Source organism: Pan troglodytes, chromosome 8 (genome assembly GCF_028858775.2).
Source record: "Pan troglodytes isolate AG18354 chromosome 8, NHGRI_mPanTro3-v2.0_pri, whole genome shotgun sequence".
In the NCBI taxonomy this organism is placed as follows: Eukaryota; Metazoa; Chordata; class Mammalia; order Primates; family Hominidae; genus Pan; species Pan troglodytes.
This window is the reverse complement of record NC_072406.2, coordinates 127061847-127084113: the sequence shown is the minus strand read 5'-3', so window position 1 is coordinate 127084113 and position 22267 is coordinate 127061847. Positions and strand designations below refer to the sequence as shown.

Genomic DNA, 22267 nt, shown 5'->3' with positions numbered 1-22267 from the left:
AAATAAGCCAACTTAGTACTTCTTACATGAAATACTAAGACAATTCTTAGTAACTAGGTCATGTATTAAACAAAAGCTAAATCTGTAGAAAAAGAGCAAAACCAGTATAGTCACAGAATTAGTGACTTAACTATTAAATGTGTTTTTTGTTTGTTTGTTTGTTTGTTTGAGATGGAGTTTTGCTCATTGCCCAGGCTGCAGTGCAGTGGTGCGATCTCGGCTCACTGCAACCTCCGTCCCCCGGGTTCAAGCGATTCTCCTGCCTCACCCTGTGGAGTAGCTGGGATTACAGGCACCCGCCACCACGCCCGGCTAATTTTTTGTATTTTTAGTAGAGATGGGGTTTCACCATGTTGGTCAGGCTGGTCTCGAACTTCTGACCTCAGGTGATCCACCCACCTTGGCCTCCCAAAGCCAAAGTGCTAGGATTACAGGCGTGAGCCACCACGCCCGGCCATGTGTTTTCTTAATAAAGATAAATTACTACTTAAGATCTCAGGAACAAGAATTGTTTCTAAGAACTGATCTTTATTCACAAGTGAAGAATTAGATCATTCTTAGTTACGTGAGGATTGTCTTATTTCTCATCTTAGGACACACTTGTAGTACGTACTCTTTTCACTTTGGTCAAACGCAAATTTTATTTGGGGCATCACATGAAGTAGTGAAAAAAGTGCAAGAACTTTATTTCCCACTGAAAATAATCTGTATTTATGTGAGCAATTTTATAAAAGAAAGCTCAAAGTACTTTGCAGAAATATAAGCTTATTCATGACAAATTTATGAGGCTAGTGAAGGGACCCAAGACAAAAATGAGAAAAATATTAAAACTTCAAAACCTTGTAAGTATGCAGACATTTTATAACAGCTTAAGGCCCTTCGATGAAATCACCTTAATATTATCTAGCTCAGATTTTTAAAAAATAAATATAATACAGAAGGGAATATTCCAACGCATTTCAATTAATTTTTTTAAAGTTTCATAGGTATTGACAAAAATTAGTTTTTTGTAACTAAACACAGTCTCATCACCTGAGACACCCATTCCTGCTTCTATATTTTGGGACAATCAACCTTGATTAAGCATACCACAGGGGGAAGTATGAGAGAAGTACAACAATGGTAACAGCACAGGCTCAGGGTCAACTGGCTGGATTTGAATTCTGACTGTACCACAATTTGTAGACCAAGTTAGTCTTTCCTGCTGGAGCTTAATTTCCTTATCTTAAAATGTGGAAAACAATAATGGCTCATGAGAAGAAGCAAAGAGTTTAGAGTAACAATATCTAGCCCTGGTAAATAACAGATAATAATACCATCATCATCTTTATTTTCTAAGAAAGAAAATACAGAATGATTCGCAGTTAACAGTGGCTAGAGTTGACTCATCTGGTTACAGTCAGCTCCCATAAGGAAAGCAAAGCATCAAAATGCTTTATGATTTTTTTGTCTTTAGAATCTGTTTAGTTGCATAAGAAAACCATGGTGCAATCTTGCAGACTATACCTTGAATGTATCTGCAGTATTCTGCTCTGCAACGAGTTTGAACTAGGAACCTTAACATGTTTCCCAAGTATGCAATGCCCATTCTAGTCTCTGGACTCTTGGTGTTTTGTGCACCTGGGGCACATATGCCACTTCCCTGGCCTTGAACTCCCTCTCTTCTCTAAGGATTAAACCTTATTCAGCTTTCAGAGCCACCCCTTAATCCATCCCAACTTCCATTTACCCACCTCCACAGCATGACTAAGAGTAGGTGCTCGATACAAATTCCATACATAGAAAGAAGGAAGGCATATATCAAATCCACAAATTCGATCATGTTTCTTAAGGACCATGAATGTCCAAAGTATTCTCCTAAGTGCTAGGGAAGGATACACAGATACATAAGATAGATTCCTCTCCCTCTAAGAGGTTACAGTGTAACAGGAAAACTTCAATAAAGACAACTACTGCAGAGAGGACTGGATATAATGGCAACAACAGACATGTCTGGTTTATCTCACTGAGCTCTCATATCACACATATCACACATCTTAGCACATGATGACCTACAGAGATATTCACTGTTTTCCAAGTATACTTTATTGATCCTTACTTTCTGCAAGTATGAACTCTTAGCTAGAGTTTCCCATTGCTCATCTATTGTGTTCTTTCCTAGATAGAAACACAGTAGCAGCTTAATAAAAAGTTGCTGACAGAATGATACACATGCTAGAGAAGTGCCTATGTGTGCAATTCTTCACATTTCACCATAGTTTTGAATATCTAGATTTCATCTGCTAAGTCTCAACCCACTCCAGGGTCTGCAATTATATTGTATGTAGCTACGTGCTGGATTCTTTTTAGGGGAGACAATACCTAAATCAACATTCTCAAATCAAATCAAATCAAAATGTTCTCAAACATTTTGCTTTCAGAACTATACACACTTAAAACTTATTGAGAAACCCTGGCACACATTTTTTAAAAACATGTTATATCTGCCTAGATTTATTGTATTAGAAATTAAAGCTGAAAAATGTTTAAAACTTCCATTAGCCATCAGAGCAATGATGTCATTGCACATCTAGTAATCTCTGAAAAACTCTACCATGTATTTGTGGGATTGCAAGTTAAAAAGGCAAAACTATGAAAATAGTTTCAATTTCAACAGACACCCTGAAAGAGTCTCAGGAGTCCTTAGGCCACACCCTGCGAACCGATGATTGAAATCAGCTGTCTCCTAGCTTTCCCTTGTCCTGGCATCTAGCAATAATTATCCTTCAATTTTATTCAATTATCCACAAACCACTTAGAAAAATTCACCCACACAGTTAAGCCTTCAGCTGAAACAAAGCCTCACGACCAAAAAGATACTGAGATAGAAGAAAAAAGACATGGAGATACACACATTCAACCCTAACATTTTATCTATGGAGTCTAAAATATTTCTTTTCACTGGCTTAAATTCTACGTAGAGTCTGTGCTTTAGAGTTGTTAATTCTCCAAGACGTATACCTGGGAATTGTGAATTCTACTACTGTATTCATTACAATGTAATTCTACTGCAACAAAAGAGAGGTCCTGAAGAACATTCCATTGACCTGTGTACTCTCTGGGACTCATAGTTTCTCACTGGTATTATTCTACTCTCTACTTTACTCATCGTCAAGCTCCCTAAACCCCACAGCAGGTATTAGCTAGACATCTCTAGCAGCAAATCAGCTTCTGTTCTGTTTAGGAGAAAGAAAAATGTTTCTACTACAGAAAGTATACACACAATCATTTCCTTGGATCTCAACTGAGGTGTGATTTTGAAAGCTAGTGATTTAAACCTTCACAAACAAAATAGGGATATTACTGAGGATGAGAAAGAACACTTTTTAAAAAACCTATCAAACCAAAAACATGTGGCTTTGAATGTCTTCATTAAGAAGGAACAGTCCTTTTTTATAGTTCATAAGTATAAGCCCTTTAAAATTTTCAATACAGTATTTATGAAATATATGAAAATTAATAGCGTATATAGAAAAGGTACAAACTGGACTAGCCTCTGGAGAAAACTGATTAGAAATGCTGAAATCTTCAAGAGTTGGCTAAGTTTCATAGGAGCATTACTCAAGCCACACTTTAGAGTTCTCATAACTGGTTAACCTAAAAATGTTACTGTGTTCTTGGGGAAAGTTACTATCCTTTGACCACACCAAGAAGGGGAAACTTCATTCACTCCAATGATGACTTGTTTAACTACTGGAGGGGGATACAAAGTTGCCTTCTGAGGAGATGCTGGCTTTGCCTGCAGGTGCCACTACGGTTTACCTGCACAGAGATATGGAGGTACCTTTATATCTGGACATGCTAGTTAGATTCTTCAGGTTTTCATAACCTTTCCATCTGGTTTCTAAAGCATTTATAAAGTAACCAACTTTGATCAACAATATAGAAAACTAATAAAGACAGCACTCCAAAACCTCATCTGTTTTCTTCTGTTCCTTCTGTCTGTTCCTTCAAAGTACAACATCTGCTATCCAGCTTTTGCTGAATGACTGGCTCAAAGAAAGTGTAATTTAGGGAAGATAGAAGAGGGGCTATTTGCCCTCCTCTAGGTAAGCAACATTTTATACTTAGATCAACTTAGGCCAAAGGAACACATCAGCCTAACCTCTCAGAATTTTACCTAAACTGTATTTTATGTAGCTCCATTTCTACATCTGTTGTAAAACTATTTTTGAAAATCACCATCTATCTGTCATTTAATATCCCTTATTGTCAGAAACCTCTTTCTGGCTTTAATGTCCAAGGAAAGTCTGTCTCTCCCTTAAAGAACTGGCATGCTTTCTCTTTCTGATGAGTGCAATATTTTGCCTACATCACCAGCAATCACAGATAGCCATGAAAAAAAAAATGAAGTTAACTGTATTCAAGAGTTCCAACAGAACTTGCCTGAGTTAAAATTAATTTCAGGTGTCTACAGAACATGTGGCTAGAAAGCTCCAACAGGCCTGGACCTCAAGAGAGAGACTTGGGGATAAGTAAAATACTTGGGAGTAGTTAAAACAGTATTTAATGAGCAATTTCCGTACACAAGGCACTGTACAAAAAGTTCACATGCTTTTCACACACATTATACACATAATCCTAAATGATCAGGCAGAGGGAAAAAAAAAAAGACTTGAGAAATATGATCACTGGCAGAACAAAGCTCACTCCAAGGCAGGAGAGGAAGACAATGAGGAACACAGAGCAGTGGCTCTTTTCTTAACTTTTACCCTGATCTGAATGGGAGGAAATGCAAGAAATGATTTGGGTGGTCTGATTAGTGTCTAGTCTTCATAGATGGAAGCAAAATAATGTGATGGCCTAAAGATTTTACTTAAAAGCCAGAATTTCATCTAGTAAGTGACAGTAGTTGTATGAAGTGGCACCATGTTGAAGAAGATTCTAAGGGTGTTTCTTGATTCAGCAAGAAGAAATGTTAGGCCATGTTCAATTAGCAATATCTCCAATTACGACTGGCTAGGGAGAGAAGGCTGTTCTGTAATATGGCTGTAACAAGAACACTGAATATTTGCCATCCTAGAACTAAATATTTCTACTCTTGACGTAACTCCATCCTACACATACCAGAAGTCTAATTTTTCTAGTTGCACTGTGATGCAAATAAAAATTCATCTGTCAAAATAGGAAGTGAAGAAAAAGTGGACATTAGATCTGGGCCAAGTTAGGGGGCTGCAGCCACATTTTTTTTTTAATGAAATAGAAGGAAAAGTATCAAGAATACATCATACATAGGGTTAGAGTTGGATAAAGTTTGGATGTCTGCCCCCTCCAAATCTCATGTTGAAATATAATCCCCAGTGTTGGAGGTGGGGCATGGTGGGAATTGTCTGGGTTATGAGGGCGGATCCTGCATGAATTGCTTGGTGCCCTCCCTGCAATAATGAGTTCATGCGAGATCTGGCTGTTTAAAAGAGCCTGGCACCTCCGCCTCTCTCTCTGTCACTCCCTCTCTCACCATGCGACATGGCCACAAGTGTAAGATTCCAGAGGCCCTCACCAGAAGCAGATACCAGCACCTTGTTTCTTGTACAGACTTCAGAACCATGAGCCAAATGAACCTCTTTTCTTTATAAATTACCCAGCCTCGACTACTCCTTTACAGCAACACAAACAGACTAACACAAAGTTGTTTGATAAAATTTTTCCTTTTCATAAATGTATGTATCTATATGGTCATTACATAAAATATGTTTCTTACTATGGGTCTTAGTCAAAAAAATTTTGAAAGTCACTAGATAAGATGATCTCTAAGATTCTTTCTAGTGCTTTTAAAAAAAGAAAAAATATTTATTAACAGTTTTTAACTACTTTTTATTAAAAAATAATCTTCAACATTAAACTCTTAATGATTTAGTTCTTTTAACATGTACATAAAATTAAAAGGATAAGAAATATAAATAGCTAACAAGACAACGATGCCTATTTTTGAAATACCTAAGAACTAGGTTTCTGTAACAAGACGTGCCTGTGGTATTCTATTTATGTTACAGTCATTTTGAGGATCAGTGATTTCACTGTATGACATTCAGCTTTCGTAGCTGAACAGCAAATTGGCTGTTACAAAATTTATACGAGTCAATGATGTATTTACATTTTCAGTCATAATATTTCTGAAAATATGCCTGAAATTTACAAGTAAAATCTTTCAGTAATATATAGTGTGCTGTGTTTGTGGTTTGGGGGAGGAGGGGTGAACAACGAATATCTCAATGAACTCAACATATTTTATCTTGGTAAAAAAACCCAAACAAATTCCTTAATGTAAATATATCTTTTTTATTATTAACATAAAAGTGACTTGTTTATTGTATAGATTTTAGAAAATACCAAATAATGTGAAAAAAAAATCATCCATAATCCCATATTAAAGTAAACATTGTTCATCTTTGGGAGTTCAGAAACAAATATTAAACAACCGGCAAAAACCAGTATCAGAAACAGATTCTAAACTCTATGTGTCAGTAAGCACAGTATAAAAATTTACTGAGAAACTGTCAAACACCTTCATTCTAATGCAATTTTTATACTCTGTAATTTTTCAACACCAATATTTTGAAGATTACAGAGCAAGCCACACTGAAGTTTTTCATTTATCAGAGGCACTAAGATTCCTTCCAATTGAATGGCACAGATTTTTATGCCAGTTGATAACCAAAATGAGATATCACATGCAATATGTTCTCCGGGGCTTTTTAAAATCTATCAATCAATCAATCAATCAATCAATGTATCTATGTATCTATCTATCTACCTACCTACCTATCTACCTATCTACCTACCTACCTACCTTACTTATTATTTATTGAGATGGAGTCGTCTCACTCTGTCACCCACGCTGGCGTGCAGTGGCGTGATCTTGGCTCACTGCAACCTCCACCTCCTGGGTTCAAGTGATTCTCCTGCCTCAGCCTACCGAGTAGCTGGTATTAAAGGAGTATAGCACCACGCCTGGATACTTTTTTTGGTATTTTTAACAGAGACGGGTTTCACCATGTTGGCCAGGCTGGTCTCGAAATCCTGACCTCAAGTGATCTGCCCGCCTTGGCCTTCCAAAGTGTTAGGATTACAGGCATGAGACACCATGCTCGGTCAGGGCTTTTATTTTAATACTTAAACCACTACTACGTCAAGTGTTTTCCACAGGCCAGTATCTATAATAAGTTCAGAAAATGAGATTGCGTAGAAACTTATTTAGCAATTTTACATTGCCGTATTTTAATTATATTTTACAAAAGTCATCAATCAGTCTGCAATGAACTGGAAATTGTTTTTTAAATGGTCTTTGACTACAGATTTTTTTTAAAGAAACAAAAATCATTTTATCAACAATTTATATCACATTTAGAGCAAGAGTTTTAAAACAAAGTTTATTCCAGGAACATAATGAAATTTTTCACTACCTCTTGGCATACTAAGCTTCCTTCCACGTGCATTTTCATTGACCCTTAGTCCCAGCACTTATAACCAGCACCTAATTACTCATTAGGATACAGATATTACTCTCTCTTTGAGAGGTGGAAGAGACACCTTCTACCAGCAGTTCACAGCTTTCCAGCCTCTCCTGCCTCCAAATAACCCCTTCTCTCTTCTATCAAGTGCCTGGAAAAGTGCTTTTGGATCTATTCAAGGTTACTCTCATATATGAACATACTTTATCATCTTAAAGAGGCCCTACTCTTTTCTTTAATAAACATTTATAACCATTGAACAAAGCATATTTTTGCTCAAAGGGCACAGTTTACAAAATGGTATTGTTTCTATAAAAATTCCAAGGTTTAAAAAGTCTGTCACTAGAGTTTATGACCTCTAAGTCCCAATCATCTAAGAAATGTGATGTTTTAAAAGTCTAAATATAATTTTGTTAAATGATGAGCACTGTAGCATTGTTTCTTTAAGTCTAATTGGTTTTTCAATTAAGAATTTCCAATTTTCAGTCTTGATATTTTCAATCTCAGATATGTTTATAGACATAATTAATACTCAGGAATGATACCCATTCATGCAGTTTACTCAGTTTATTTTTTATTTGATAAAAATCCAATACATGTAGATCATTAAGAACATTAAAGAAAAATAGAACTATTTCAGTATTCTTACCTTGGACCCTGACAACATACTGGTCAACATTTTTGTTCCGCTTCCAATTCCAACAACTACAAATCAAAGAAAGAAATATTATGACACTCTGTTCTGAAAACTAGGTTTTTAAAATAGCTATATTTTTTGGTCATAATTTCCCAGCTTAGGTAATGTGAAGTGGGAAAGAACAGATATTTAGCAAAATGTTAGGGCTCCTATTACTCCAAACAGTTGAACTTGTCATGCAACTAAGAAATTCTAAAGAAGGGACGAGAGAAGACCTTTCTCCCCATTCTCAAAGTATTAAACTCAGTAGAAACCTTAACCCAGCCAATTAGACAATGAAGCCTTAGAACAATCTCAAAGGACGCACTGGAATTTTATATTGGCACCAGTGAAAAACACACGGCACAATTAACCATGTTCAAGTGGGTATGATAAAGTCTTTTGACAGAATTCATTATTAAACAAAGCAAAAGCCATTATCACAGCTAATGAACCATTTAAAGATGATTAGCACCCAGCAGTATATACAATCAAGAAAAGAGAAACATAACAAATCAGTCTAACACAAAGAATACAAGGTAAAATGAAGGCTGAAGAATGTATTTACAGAGCCCAAAGTACAACAATGGCCTACCTTTCTCTTAAATTTCAAATATTATTCATACGTCAACACATTTCACTTGGTGAGGGTGAGAGGATTTAGTCACTTCTCTATTTGTTAAGAAGCCACATTTTTGTAAGTATAGAAATATTTGTCATCAACAGATACAACTGTGCATAAGAACACAATACAACCACCACAATTCAGAATTATAAGAGCAAACAAGGACTACTGATTGGCAAACTGGAAAAAATATCTCCAATATTTACAGCAAATATCATTCAGTGAGTTTACCATGTATCAGATTCTACTCTAAATGCTCTCCTTTCATTATCCCATTTAATCCTTATAACAACTTTAAAAGGCCAGGTGTGTTGGCTCACGCCTGTAATCCCAGCATTTTGGGAGGTTGAGGTGGGCGGATCACCTGAGGTCAGGAGTTCAAGACCCACCTGACCAACATGCAGAAACCCCGTCTCTACTAAAAATACAAAATTAGCCAGGTATGGTGGCGCATGCCTGTAATCCCAGCTACTTGGGAGGCTAAGGCAGGAGAATCGCTTGAACCCAAGAGGCAGGGGTTGCAGTGAGCCAAGATCATACCATTGCACTCCAGCCTGGGTGACAAGAGCAAAATTCTGTCTCAAAAACAAAACAAACAAACAAAAAAACTTTAAAAGATAGTATAATTACCCCTGTTGATAGATGAGGAAACAGGAATAAGAGACTAAGAACTTTGTCCAGCATCTCACAACCAGTACCCGGTAGAGTTAAGATTCAAACCAAATGGTCTAAGAACAGACCCCCCTTCCTTTCCATTCCCTCTGCCACCTTAACTCACCTAGGCTTTCTTCTCACTGCAACCAGCCTACATCCCTGCAAACCTGACGGTTCTACATCCTATCCCTTCCTCTTCCAATTCATACCACTTCATAACCATTTCTGAAACCCTATTTGTCACATTACAAAGCCCCCCAAACAATCCTTAGTAGGGTCCCAGTGCCTACAGCACCGACTCCTTATTAAAGTATTCAAAGTCAATCCTTTGAAGCCCAGCTCAAGCCCCAACTCGTTTATAAAGTCTATTCCAACCTCCTCAAAACTTCTATGACACTCATCTGTATTGATCCTTCTAAGTCATATAGTTCAAGGTCTAAGATCAAAAACAGTCTGTCCTCAGTAATCCTCTGAAGAGCATAATACTCTTCAAATGACAGAACTTGTAGATACTGCTGCTGATGAGGCAAACAGGAAAGATTCAATGCGACTCGATTCCATTCAAATAAATCTCCAATCAATTTTTTCTGAACAACTACTATGCACATAATCCCAAGAGGAATACTTCCAATGGAAAAACAAAGAAACCTGTGACACATTTCCTAACTTTGAAACAACTTATAATCTCATCAGGAAAATAAAATACAGAAAAATCACAGTGCTCAAGAAATGTTGCCTAATGAGTGAATAATGCTAAATAACAATATGATAGTATAAGACTAAGTGTCAAATGAACAGAGAGAGAACCGCTGCCAAAGCAGGACAAAGGTGGGAGCATTCTAAACGGCTAAAGAGGCCGGAGAATGCTTCATTCAAGCATTTCGGAGTTTGTATTAGGCCTTTGAAGGATGTATAGGGAACACAACAGAGAGAAGAGAAGCATGTTCTAAAAAAGAAAATAATTGCACAAACTCTCAGATACAAGGATGAGAACAGTAGGTTTATCAACTGAACACAGGGTGTCTTAGAAGCAGGCTGACATGTTTGACTTTAACATGGCTGAAGTACTGAACTCATGATGGTTTCTGAGCTAGTTTAGTGACCCAAAAGGATAAAATTTAAAAGAAGCCATCTTAGAGTTACCCAGCTTAATCCTCTCATTTTATACCTAAGAATAACCAAGTGCCATTGAAGTGAGGTGATTAGTGAAAGCAGATTTTTAGGAAGACTAATATGGTGGTGGCATATAGAAAAATTATCTGGAGTTGGGACCTAGCCAACCAGCAGCTTTTCATTCACAGGTTAGTTTCCCGGACAGAATTTTTACTCGGCATTTTTTCCCTTCAATCATTCAAAATTGTATCCAGTACTTATTGTGTAGGTACAGAAATAAATAAGACCTGGCTTCAGCTGTGATTTAACAATATAATAGGGAGACAGATATTAACAAAAACTAAGAGAACAAAATGAAATTTTACATTAGCAGTATAGAAGAGCAGCAGGCAGGCTTCAAAGGTAGGAAATGGCATTTCAGCTGAACCTGGAAAGGTCAGTAGGACTTCTACAACCAAAGGTGCTGAGAGAGATGAGCAGCTTATAAAAGAAAAACATGAGCAAAGGCACCACGTTTGAAAAGGTGTGGAGAATTTAGAGAGTAGATGAATAACGGGGTTTTCCATGCACTGTTGCACAATTACTACTCTCCTACTCTATCTCCCAAGTGTTCTGTGCTCACTCAAATGTCTTTTCCGTTAAAAAAACAAAAACAAAAATAACTATCTCCAAACTTATCCAATGTCCTAGTATCCCATTCTCAAATCAAAAAGATAGAATTTGTTTATGATGAGAGTCTCTTTAGGACAGGCATGGACTCTATACATGTATTTCCAGCTTTCTGTAGGATCATCTTACAAGACCTGTATCTTTCCAATCGTAGGAATCTATTTTAAGAATCTGAAACATCTGGCTGATACAGATGTGTGGGTAAAAACTAAAAACAAAACAAACAAAAAGTTCTATCTATAAAGACATCTCTCACAAAATCAGTTCTGACAAAACTCTGGTGATAACCTCAGTGACCTCAAATAGGGAAATGGTTAATAAATGGTATTTTAGCCATATGACGGAACATTTTATAGCCATTAAAAATAAAGTTTACAAAGAGCTTATCAACATGAACAATGTTTATGTTACAATGTTAAGTTTAAAAAAATGGATATGTAAGTATACACAGTGAAGTAGATCTCAACTTTAAAAATCTGCAGACAAAAAGCTACAAGGAAATATGGCAAAAATGTTAACTGACTATTGATGAAAGGTGGAAAATGGATAATTTTTTATTTTCAACTTTCTTGTATTTTCTAAATTTTCTCACTGTTTCTATAACCTCTAAAGTTAAAAAAAATTTTTTTGAAATGGTATATAGAAATTTTATTTACATTTTAAGTGATTTATGATAAATAGGTGTATTCCTTTCCTATTGCTACTGTAACAAATTACCAATCTGTCTTAAAACAATACAAACTTTTTATCATATAGTTGGGGAGGTCAGAAGCCTGAAACAGGTTTAACTAGGCTTAAAATCAAAGGGTTGGCTTGACCGTGTTCTTCTTTGGAGGTGCTAGGGGAGAATCCTTCACTAGAGCCTCCGTAGAGGACCTTTTATTTTTGCCTCCTCCAGCTTTTACAGGCTGCCCCCATTCTTTGGCTTGTGATCCCCTTCACTCTTCAAAGCCAGCAACCACATTACTCCAACCTCTGCTTCCACTGCCACATCTCCTCTGACTCTCTCTTCTGCCTCCTCTTCCACTTTTAAAGAATATTATGATTACATTGGGTCCACTTGGAAATTCCAGGATAATCTATCTTAAAGTCAGCTGATTAGCAACATCAATTCCATCTACAACCCTAATGTTCCTTGTGATGTAACCTAATATATTCACAGGTTATGGAAATTAGGACACAGACACCTTTAGAGGGCCATTATTTTACCTACCACGTATTTTTGAGAAACTTGTGAACCCTCTAGCAATTATGCTATAGAATTATAAACCTGAATTTCAGGTTATAATCTTAAATTGTCAGCTAAATTCTTAATCTGCACCATTAATATTGCAAAAAAAAAATGTTGAAAGTAAAAGTATATTTTTTTCGCACAGGTCCAGTTTTAGTTTTTTTTGTTTGTTTTTTTCAAAAAAGACCTTTTGGCCGGGCATGGTGGCTCACACCTGTAATCCCAGCACTTTGGGAGGCAGAGGTGGGCAGATCACTTGAGATCAGGAGTCCAACACCACCCTGGTCAACATGATGAAACCCTGACTCTACTAAAAATACAAAAATTAGCAGGGCATGGTGGTGGTCGCCTATAATCCCAGCTAGTCAGGAGGCTGAAGCAGGAGAATCAGTTGAATTTGGGAGGTGGAGGTTGCAGTGAGCTGAGATCACGCCACCGCACTCAAGCCTGGACAACAAGAGCAAGACTCATCTCAAAAAAATAAATAAATAAAAATAAAAAAGACCTGTATACAGCACTTCACAGGATAAAGTATATATCTATATACTATAGTTATTTTGTAAAATATTTTTGAAAACCTTTTGACTTAGTTTTGGTAGACATTATCCTCTTTTAAGAGATGAAGACACGTTCAGTGAAGTTACGAGATTTTCTTAGGATGTATACAGTTAGTAACTAAAGCAGCCAGTAGCCAGTGTACAAACCGAAGTATGATTAGAGTTCAGTGTTTATTTTATCACACAATCAAAAATCGACTTCTCATAAGTTTCCAGAACTGCTAACTTGGACAACAAACATCCCTTACTCTGTGACTAAACACCTACAATTTTTTAAACTTTCTCTCTCCTCGGAAATCACATGCATTAAAAGAAAAATTAATACATCTGACATATGAACATATTATATCATCATAAAAGTCCCTGTGTGATCAAATATAAATTGAGCCTCCAACCAGAAAACTGTTTCCAATACAATTTCTTCCATGCATACAAATCTCAGCCCCTTCATAATACTAAAATGGAAGCTTCAACAAGATCCCTTAGGCCAAGAGTGTCCAATCTTTTGGCTTCCCTGGGTCACAATGAAAGAAGAATTGTCTTGGGCCACACACATAATACACTAACGGTAGCTGATGAGCTTAAAAAAAATAAAAATCACAAAAAAACTCATGATGTTTCAAGAAAGTTTACAGATTTGTGTAGGGCTGCATTCAAAGCTGCCCTAGGCCACGTGCAGCCCACAGGCCAAAGGTTGGACAAGCTAGCCTTAGGTTCAGGGTAAAAACTAAACTTTCATTCACTGCCTTGAATATCACTATTTTCTGCATGCCAATGAAGAACCGCCACCCGAAATTAATAGAATTGATCTATTCGTAAACAAGCAACTGATCTTATCCTCTCTTTCCTTGTATTTGTGGTGCCATGCCTGGAAAACAGTAAAGCAGAAGGGTTAGAAACAAAGGCTTCAACTCAAAGGCCAACTCTAATCAACTGGTATAGGCTACTGAAGTGCTAAGCTGGTAAGAATCATGAAGCCCTAATTTCTGCCAAGAGCACAGGGCATGAGGAACAAAAGCAGGAGCACCAGGTATCTGCCATCCACAATAGGGCAGATGCTTTGGAACTGAGCAGATCTGGGCTCAAATCCTGACTTTGTCACTCACTAATTCTATGACAGTGAACATGTTACTTTATCTCTCAGGGTCTTCCTTTCTTCTTCTGTAAAATGGGGATAGTAATAACCTCTCTTATAGGTTACAATGAGAATTAAACTATAGAACTTATGAATACCCAAAACTGAAGACCTTATATACAGTAAATGCTCAATAAATGCTTGTTATTATTAACTGGGGTTTTTGTTTTGTTGTGCTTGTTTTTTTGGAGTGCAGTGGTGCAACCACAGATCACTGCAGCCTCAACTTCCCAGGCTCCAGTGATCCTCCCACCTCAGCCTCCCAAGTAGCTGGGACTATAGGTATGTGTCACCACACCCAGCTAATTTTTTAATTTTTTATAGAGATGGGGTTTCGCCACATTGTCTAAGCTGGTCTTGGACTCTTGGGCTCAAGCAATCCACCTACCTCGGCCTCCCAAAGTACTGGGATTATAGGCATGAGTCACTGTGCCCAGCTTGATTTTTTTCTATTTTATGTTTGTTTATTTATTTATTGAGACAAGAGTTTCGCTCTTGTTGCCCAGGCTGGAGTGCAGTGGCGCGACCTCAGATCACTGCAACCTCTGTCTCCTGGGTTCAAGTGATTCTCCTGCCTCAGCCTCCCGAGTAGCTGGCATTACAGGCACATGCCACCATGCCCGGCTAATTTTTGTATTTTTAGTAGAGACAGGGTCTCACCATGTTGGCCAGATTGGTCTCAAACTGATTTTTTCTATTTTAACCTCAAGTAAAAATATTATTGCCAACATAAATCTATAATTTTAGAAAATACAAAATCATACAGTATATAATGTTCTTGAAGCATACCATTTTCTTCACCGATTTTATTCTTTTAAATAAGCGCTCATTTACTTTGGATAGCTTAGATCAAGGTTTGCTGTTGTTTCTTTGTACCTAATTTTTGCTCTAAATGAAACTGAATAAAATATAAAATACCAGAGCATGTAAAAAGATAAGTATTGTTCCATAAGTTTGTTTCTCATATGTGGGGAAGGGGGCACTGAGAGGGATCCCAATGTATGTAGGTAGTTCTGTGACTAAGGATGCAGTTACAGAGTAAAATATACCCTAGCCTGTGTATACACACTTTAGCAGTCCATTAAGTTGGACTTCAGAATCTCTACCAAGTGCAAAAAAAAAAAAAAAATGGAATAAAAAAGGATAAAATATTTTTATTCCCTTCGATCAATTCTACCAATTTTCCTTCACAAGCAATAAAACGGTCAACTAATACATCTCCAGCAGAAAATGACTTACTCTCAAGCTTCCCCTTCTCAAGAGAGTTGATCTCAGAGATTAGATTAGAGATAGGCAGACAAACAGAGCCTTCTGCCTTGTCAGGAATCCCCAAGACCAGCCCACATTCGAAGATTGATATATAGCTCAGAATTTTACAGTGATGTAGTAAGAATACACAGCTGGACCATAAGAGAAAAAGACACAGAGAAATCTGGGCGCAAGCTTCCTTATCCTCTCTCCCTCCTGTGAGGGGATGCTCAAGCGTGCTGCTTTCTCCAACAACAAAAAAAGCGGTAACACATGTGCAATGTTTCTCTCAGGGAAGCTCATTAGAAACTCAGTGCCCAAAGCTGTGTTTTGTTTTGTTTTGTTTTGAGACAGTCTCCCTCTGTCGCCCAGGCTGGAGTGCAGTGGTGCGATCTCGGCTCACTGAACACTCTGCCTCCCAGGTTCAAGCGATTCTTCTGCCTCAGCCTCCCAAGTAGCTGGGATTACAGGCACATGCCACCACACCCAGCCAATTTTTGTATTTTTAGAAGAGACAGGGTTTCACCATGTTGGTCAGGCTGGTCTCGAATTCCTGACCTCGTGATCCACGTGCCTCAGCCTCCCAAAGTGCTGATTACAGGCATGAGCCACTGCACCCGGCCCCAGTGCCCAAAGCTTTTATTGGGGATTTGACAGGATGATCACTCAGGCACCCTCTGCCTTAGCAGTGGAACAAAATTCCAGATTCCTAGAAGGAAAGCTGGTGTTCTCAGAACATCTGAGGCACAGCCAACCAGCCTTATCAGACAGAGAAGGGTGGGAACACTCCCAAAATCCAAGTTCCCAGATACCAGCCAAGGGCAAGCTGTCCAAGCAAGCCTTTCTAAAGATAGTAATTTCAGGCCTGCTATGTTAACTCTTTTCTGCACAGAGAGAAACCTTTTTTCAAAGTCCCATCCACACATAAAAGTAGCTATTTCTAACAGCCTTGTAGGCCTTGTACCATTTAAGGGCTTCTTTAAAAGATGGCACTATATATATCCAGTAGATCTGAAACATTCCAAAATGACTGAAAAATAGAAGGCTTTAGTCAATCTATCTGTTCTCAACCAGTGTTTCTTTCTGATATTAAGTGACAGTGGACACTTAACTGCCTTTCATATCTCTTACCCAGAACTCCTCGGGCTGCGCTGTCTAGAGTCCCTCCATGCCCAATTTTCAAAGTCTGCTTTTTCCTCTTGGTCCATTCTGGAGAAGGCATTCCAGCTTCTATGAGAGAAATGGGGATGAAAAAAGGTGATCACCAAGACAAATGAAGTAGGATCTTCATAAACTTGGGAGGAAGAGGGGATGGCATTTTCAAAACAAACAGAAAGTATTATACAAACTTTACATGTTAAGAGACTATGACCTCATTACTAGCAAAGAAAAGATTTTAAAATGGACATTCCCTAAATTATAAAGAAAGAGTATTCCAAAATTAGCTATCAAGACAGTAGAATTCATTCTCTAAGAGAAAAACGGCATTTTTAAAAGGTGGGTAAATATCCAAGCTAACCCGCAAAAATCTAGTAAATTCTTGGTAGTGGTGGGCTGTTAGATAGAGAACCATGAAAAGAAGTTAATTTTTATATAGAAAGATACTTTTAAAAGTCCTCAATTTCCATTTCTGAATCTCTTCCATGGTCTTTGCTGCTATCTCCAGCTACCTAACATTGCGAGTACATCTCATGCAGGGCTACTTCTAAATACACTAAATTCCCAAACTCCCTGCATTCGCTGTCTCCTTCTCCTAACCAAAATTTTCAATTCATTAAAGAAGCGAATCTAGGCCGGGTGCTGTGGCTCACACCTGTAATCCCAGCACTTTGGGAGGCCGAAGCGGGCGGATCATGAGGTCAGGAGATTGAGACCATCCTGGCTAACATGGTGAAACACTGTCTCTACTAAAAATACAAAAAATTAGCCGGACGTGGTGGCGGGTGCCTGTAGTCCCAGCTACTCAGGAGGCTGAGGCAGGAGAATGGCGTGAACCTGGGAGGCGGAGTTTGCAGTGAGCCAAGATCACGCCACTGCACTCTAGCCTGGGTGATAGAGCAAGACTCCGTCTCAAAAAAAAATAAATAAACAAAGGAAGCGAATCTCAACAAAACGTTATGTGGAAAGCAGCTAAGATTAAGTTGCACCTTAACTTCCTAAGCATTTAGATTTTTAAAAAGAGGATGCCAGCCCGGCTTATCTCATATTCCTGTTGTAAACATAAAGTGAGCCGGGCACAGTGGCTCATGCCTGTAATCCCAGCACTTTGGGAGGCCGAGATGGGTGGATCACTTGAACCTGGAAGTTTGAGACCACCCTGGGCAACACAGGGAAACCCTGTCTCTACCCAAAATAAAATACAAAAATTAGGTGGGCATGGTGGTGTGCACCTATAGTCCTTGCTACCGGGGAGGCTTAGGTGAGAGGACTGCTTGAGCTCAGGAGGCAGAGGTTGCAGTAAGCCAAGATTGTGCCACTGTATTCCAGCCTGGGCAACAGAGTGAGATCCTGTCCTGTTTAAAAAAAAAAAAAAAAAAAGATAATGCAAAATATCTTTTGGGGAGACAGAGCCAGTGCTTCCTTCTGGATAAATATAAATTGTTTTTGATGATGGCATATAACATACTGAGAGAGTATTGGCTATTAGACTTCAAGTGAGAAAGAAGAGAAAAGCAGGAACTGCTATATTGATCTATACCTGCCCCCAAGCCCATCAAACCTTCCTTATCAACACTGACACTGAGCAGAAAGAAAATAAAGCAAAGAAAACGAAACGAGTGGACAGAGAAGGGAGGAGGGAAAACAAAGCAACAGTGGAAATGCAGAAGCCAGATTAAATGGCCAAAAGGATATGCTGGGTGGCTCAGCCTCCCAACAAAATTACCACTCTACTGAGTCAGAACCATGGTCTCTGGAACACCCTGGCGTCATTCCCTAATTATGACATCATCATACTTAGAAGGGTATGGTTGTCTGCTTTGACATAAACTTCTAAGGCCAGACCTCAGTTTCAAACCCTTGATCTGTCACTTGCAATCCATCATGGATCTCTCACTCATAAATTAACAGAAACCTTTTGGGGAACTCTTTATATTTTCAACTTGACACCCCTTGGAGTAAGAAGGCCCCATAAATATACTATCTTCCCTTTGTGCCCAAATATACCTCCTTCTAACTTACAGACATACTGCCTCTACTATATAAAGTGGGGAATTTGGTTCACCCCACTGAACTAAGTATTCGTGGATTTTTATTATTTTCTAGCTATAAAATTCTGGTACACTTAGGGCTTTGAAGGATCCCAACAGACAAAGAGTAGAGATTGTAGCATAATAGGAATCAATGCAAAGAAAGACAAGGAATGGTATTAGAGGACACAACCACTGATCATGGTTGTCAAACATGGCATTAGAATGTAGGTATCTTTAAGAACCTTCCCAAGGCCGGGAGTGGTGGCTCATGCCTGTAATCCCAGCATTTTGGAAGGCTGAGGTGGGCAGATCACCTGAGGTCGGGAGTTCGAGACCAGCCTGACCAACATGGAGAAACCCCGTCTCTATCAAAAATACAAAATTAGCCGGGCATTGGGGGGTGCATGCCTGTAATCCCAGCTACTTGGGAGGCTGAGGCAGGAGAATCACTTGAACCCGGGAGGCGAAGGTTGCAGTGAGCCGAGATCTTGCCGTTGCACTCCAGCCTGGGCAACAACAGCGAAACTCCATCTCAAAAAAAAAAAAAAAAACTTCCCAAGCAATTCTGACAGCCAATTACAATGACATTTGGAAAGCCCTAGCCTAACTAACATAAATACAGAATAGGCCAATCACAAGCAATATAGAAATCGAGGATAATGAGAATGTCTCTAGCTAAAGGTTCTAGCCTAGCAAGAGCCTTGAAACATTTTAACCAAGATTCAACAAGAAACTTCAGTTCTTAGAGGCAGATTAGCCAGAAGGCCAGAATATGGCTTTGTCAGAAACTTGTCTGAAAGAATGGTAATCATTACCTTAAGGATAAAAAAAAAAAAAAAAAAAAAGAAACCCAGAGTTTAGCTAACAAATCAGGAAAGCAGCAGTTCTATGAAGGAAAACTAAAAAACTATGATGATACCACAATACATATCCTTGATGCAATTCCTCACTTTGACGTCCTCTGTATGACCCATACTTTCAGGCAACAAAGCAAAACTTTAATAAAAGAACGAGTAGTCGTGATACTGGAATTAAACATCTGCAGGAGTGTACCTATTTGCCCATAAACACTTAAATCTGTACTGTCAGTTATAATTCCCATCAGAATAATTTGTTTTTGCACTTCTTTAAAGTGTAAAGTTTTCCATGGGACACTAAACAATGTAAGAAAGTCCCTGTACTGGTTTAATGGCGAGACAGAATACGGCCAAACTCTGGAGGGCCTTGAATAACTTAGCTAACTAGTTTTACCACCACAAGGTGCAGAAATTACTAGGCTATCAGCTCAGTTAAGGTAAGAGAGTTATCTTTCATCTTCAAGTCTCTATAGGCTAGCACAAACCTGGCTTATTGTATATGTCCAATGAACTTAAGGATCCTGGATGCTTTATGTGTGAAATCATCCGAGCTGATTAACGGGGTGATTCTTTAGGCTTTTCTAGTATTTTCCCAGTGTACGTGAATAAACGAATCAATGAAATGAACACTCTCAGCTTAGTGGCCAAGTTATATTTAGTGTTCCGCAAATGTGGTCCATAAACTACTTACACTGGAATCACCTGGAGCAACTATTTAGAATTGCAGTTTCCTAAAAATACCCCGAACTCTCCGAATCACAATCTCGGACAGGGCAGGGATTAGGAATCTGTATTTGTACAAGAGACTCTAAGTAATTGTTAGGCCCATTAAAATGTGAAAACGACTATATTAAGTCTCGGTTAACGAAGTATATCTGCATTTCCAATACATTTTGAGGAATGCAACTTTAGGGGTGCAGAGCCAGTACTTCCTTTTGGGGTTCATCCACATGAACCCAACAAAAGCCTCCTGAGGGATCGATCAGATTACAGAAAACAGGTCTGCACGCCCAAGGGCTGGGTTTTATTGTGTAAGTACGGGTTTTTTTTCTCCCGTTGAGAACTACAACTGCCAAGTAGGCTACAAGAGTTCGTGCCAGGGCAAGTCCAAGCCCGAGATGCCCGAGATTCCTGTCCAGAGCGAATTCAATGGTCATTCTCCCTTTCCCCTCCTTTTGTCTCTTGAATCACGAGCGTCGCAAAAAGCCTAATGTGCTTCCCCTCTCGCAGCGACCGCCTCAGCCTGGTCCCCACCCGGGCTGCAGTACCTGCCAGCAGCTTCTCCTTCAACCGATTCAGCAGCTCGGCTGAAGTGGGCCCTTTGGGCTTGTGCACGGCGAACACGCCGCTCAAGGACAGCAGCTTGGTAGCTAAAGCGGCCTTGGAGACCCTGGCTTCGGATCCGGTCCTGGCCGCGGCCGCAACCACCGCAGCTGCAGCCCTTGCTGACGGGGTCGCAGCCATTGCTGCGACCGTTCCTGCAGTTTCAAGGACAGGGGATGTGTCTGTTTTCAAAGACGGCGAAGACACCACCGCCGCCTCAGAAGCGGCCATACTTTTCTAGCCCAGACCTGTTCCATCGTGGAGGTGCACGCTGATGATGCAACAAGAGTGCGCCTGACAGGACCCTCTTCCTCATACCGCGAAGCTGCGCAGAACGGAGAGGTCGCAAGGACTTGTGGGAATTGTAGTCCATGGCCTTCCCATATAGACCAAGAGCTTGCTGTGCCCTTGTACTTTAAACAGAAAATTTTAAATGTTGACTTTTCCTGAGGCTTGTGAAGATCCATGGCTTCCTGGGCTCACTGCTTCATTGATTGTATTGTGCTCTTACATTCAGGTTCAGAATTAGAAGACATCCAAATGTGAGCTCTATTAGAGCAAGGAACTTATGTACCACGTTAACTGAGACATTCCCAAATGCCTCACATGTTGTAGGCACTTAAATAAATATTTGAAAACGTATAAATATGAATTCTTCAAATTCCCCGAAGAAACCAAGCCAATGGTAAATTACTTGGGCTTATTCTGATGCTCTTCATGCACTCCTGTTCACCCTCCCCAAACCTCCACTGCCCCCACTACAATTTTTAATAATTCTGATTTTGAATATCAGCTCTTCTGTGGGTTGAATTCCTTAGTACACATTGCTTAGATATCAAAAGGCATTCTTGCAATTCATAAACTTTAAACTACTTTCCATTCGAGACCTTCTCCCTAAAAGTTATTCACTCCCTAACAAGATTGAGGAATATTGTTTTGATTCCAGCACAAGGCAGAGTGGAGAACAACTACTTCTGCACCAGATACATTAAATGCTATCATAACTATTGTGAGACAGATAAAGTTTGCCCTCATTGTTTTTTAGGTTTCTTTACAACCACTCTTTGTCCTCATCATACTCTTGGACTTTAATATCTAGTATTTTAGTGATGCCCCTTAGCTGCTCACAATCACCAGTTATGGGGTCCCATTTGAACTTACACCCATTCGTGCAACGGACACATGGCAGAACAATTTATTAAAAGGCAAAAAAAATCTTTGAGGGAGTTTTTTCAGGGTGGAAAGCTGAAACTCCTAGAAGGAAGTCACCTACTCTTGTGGTCTATTATAAAAGCCTAAGCTAACTGAAAAGATTGGCATATCACAAGATTAGTGGACACCTGGCCCTGCTTCAAGATGTTAATTTTTCCAGGAAGATGTTGTGACTTCAGAAGGGATGACTGCATCGAAAGGAGCATGGTGTCCATTAGCCTCAGGAAAGAGTTCTCTATTCTTGTGCCATAGAAGCAGAGAGCCAGGGACTTGCAGGGAAGGTTGC

General features: G+C 39.0%; 1 protein-coding gene across 5 annotated transcripts in view; it reads right to left on the bottom strand.

Moving 5' to 3' along the window:
* TRUB1 (TruB pseudouridine synthase family member 1) overlaps positions 1–21105 on the bottom strand; it is a 58812-nt gene extending 37707 nt beyond the window's left edge. For 4 of the 5 annotated variants that reach the window (XR_008537481.2, XR_001706851.4, XM_054659928.2 and 1 more), the window contains exons 1-3: positions 20715–21060; positions 16530–16628; positions 8140–8195 (exon numbers count right to left, since the gene is read on the bottom strand). Coding sequence is in view for 3 of the 5 variants with exons in the window: in XM_054659928.2 (XP_054515903.1) it covers positions 8140–8195; positions 16530–16628; positions 20715–21000 (441 nt within the window). In the remaining 2 variants the exon portion in view is untranslated. Of the gene's footprint in view, positions 1–8139; positions 8196–16529; positions 16629–20714 lie in introns of all 5 variants that reach the window. The other variant, XM_521611.8, reaches the window with a different exon arrangement.
* Positions 21106–22267: the final 1162 nt, after the last annotated feature.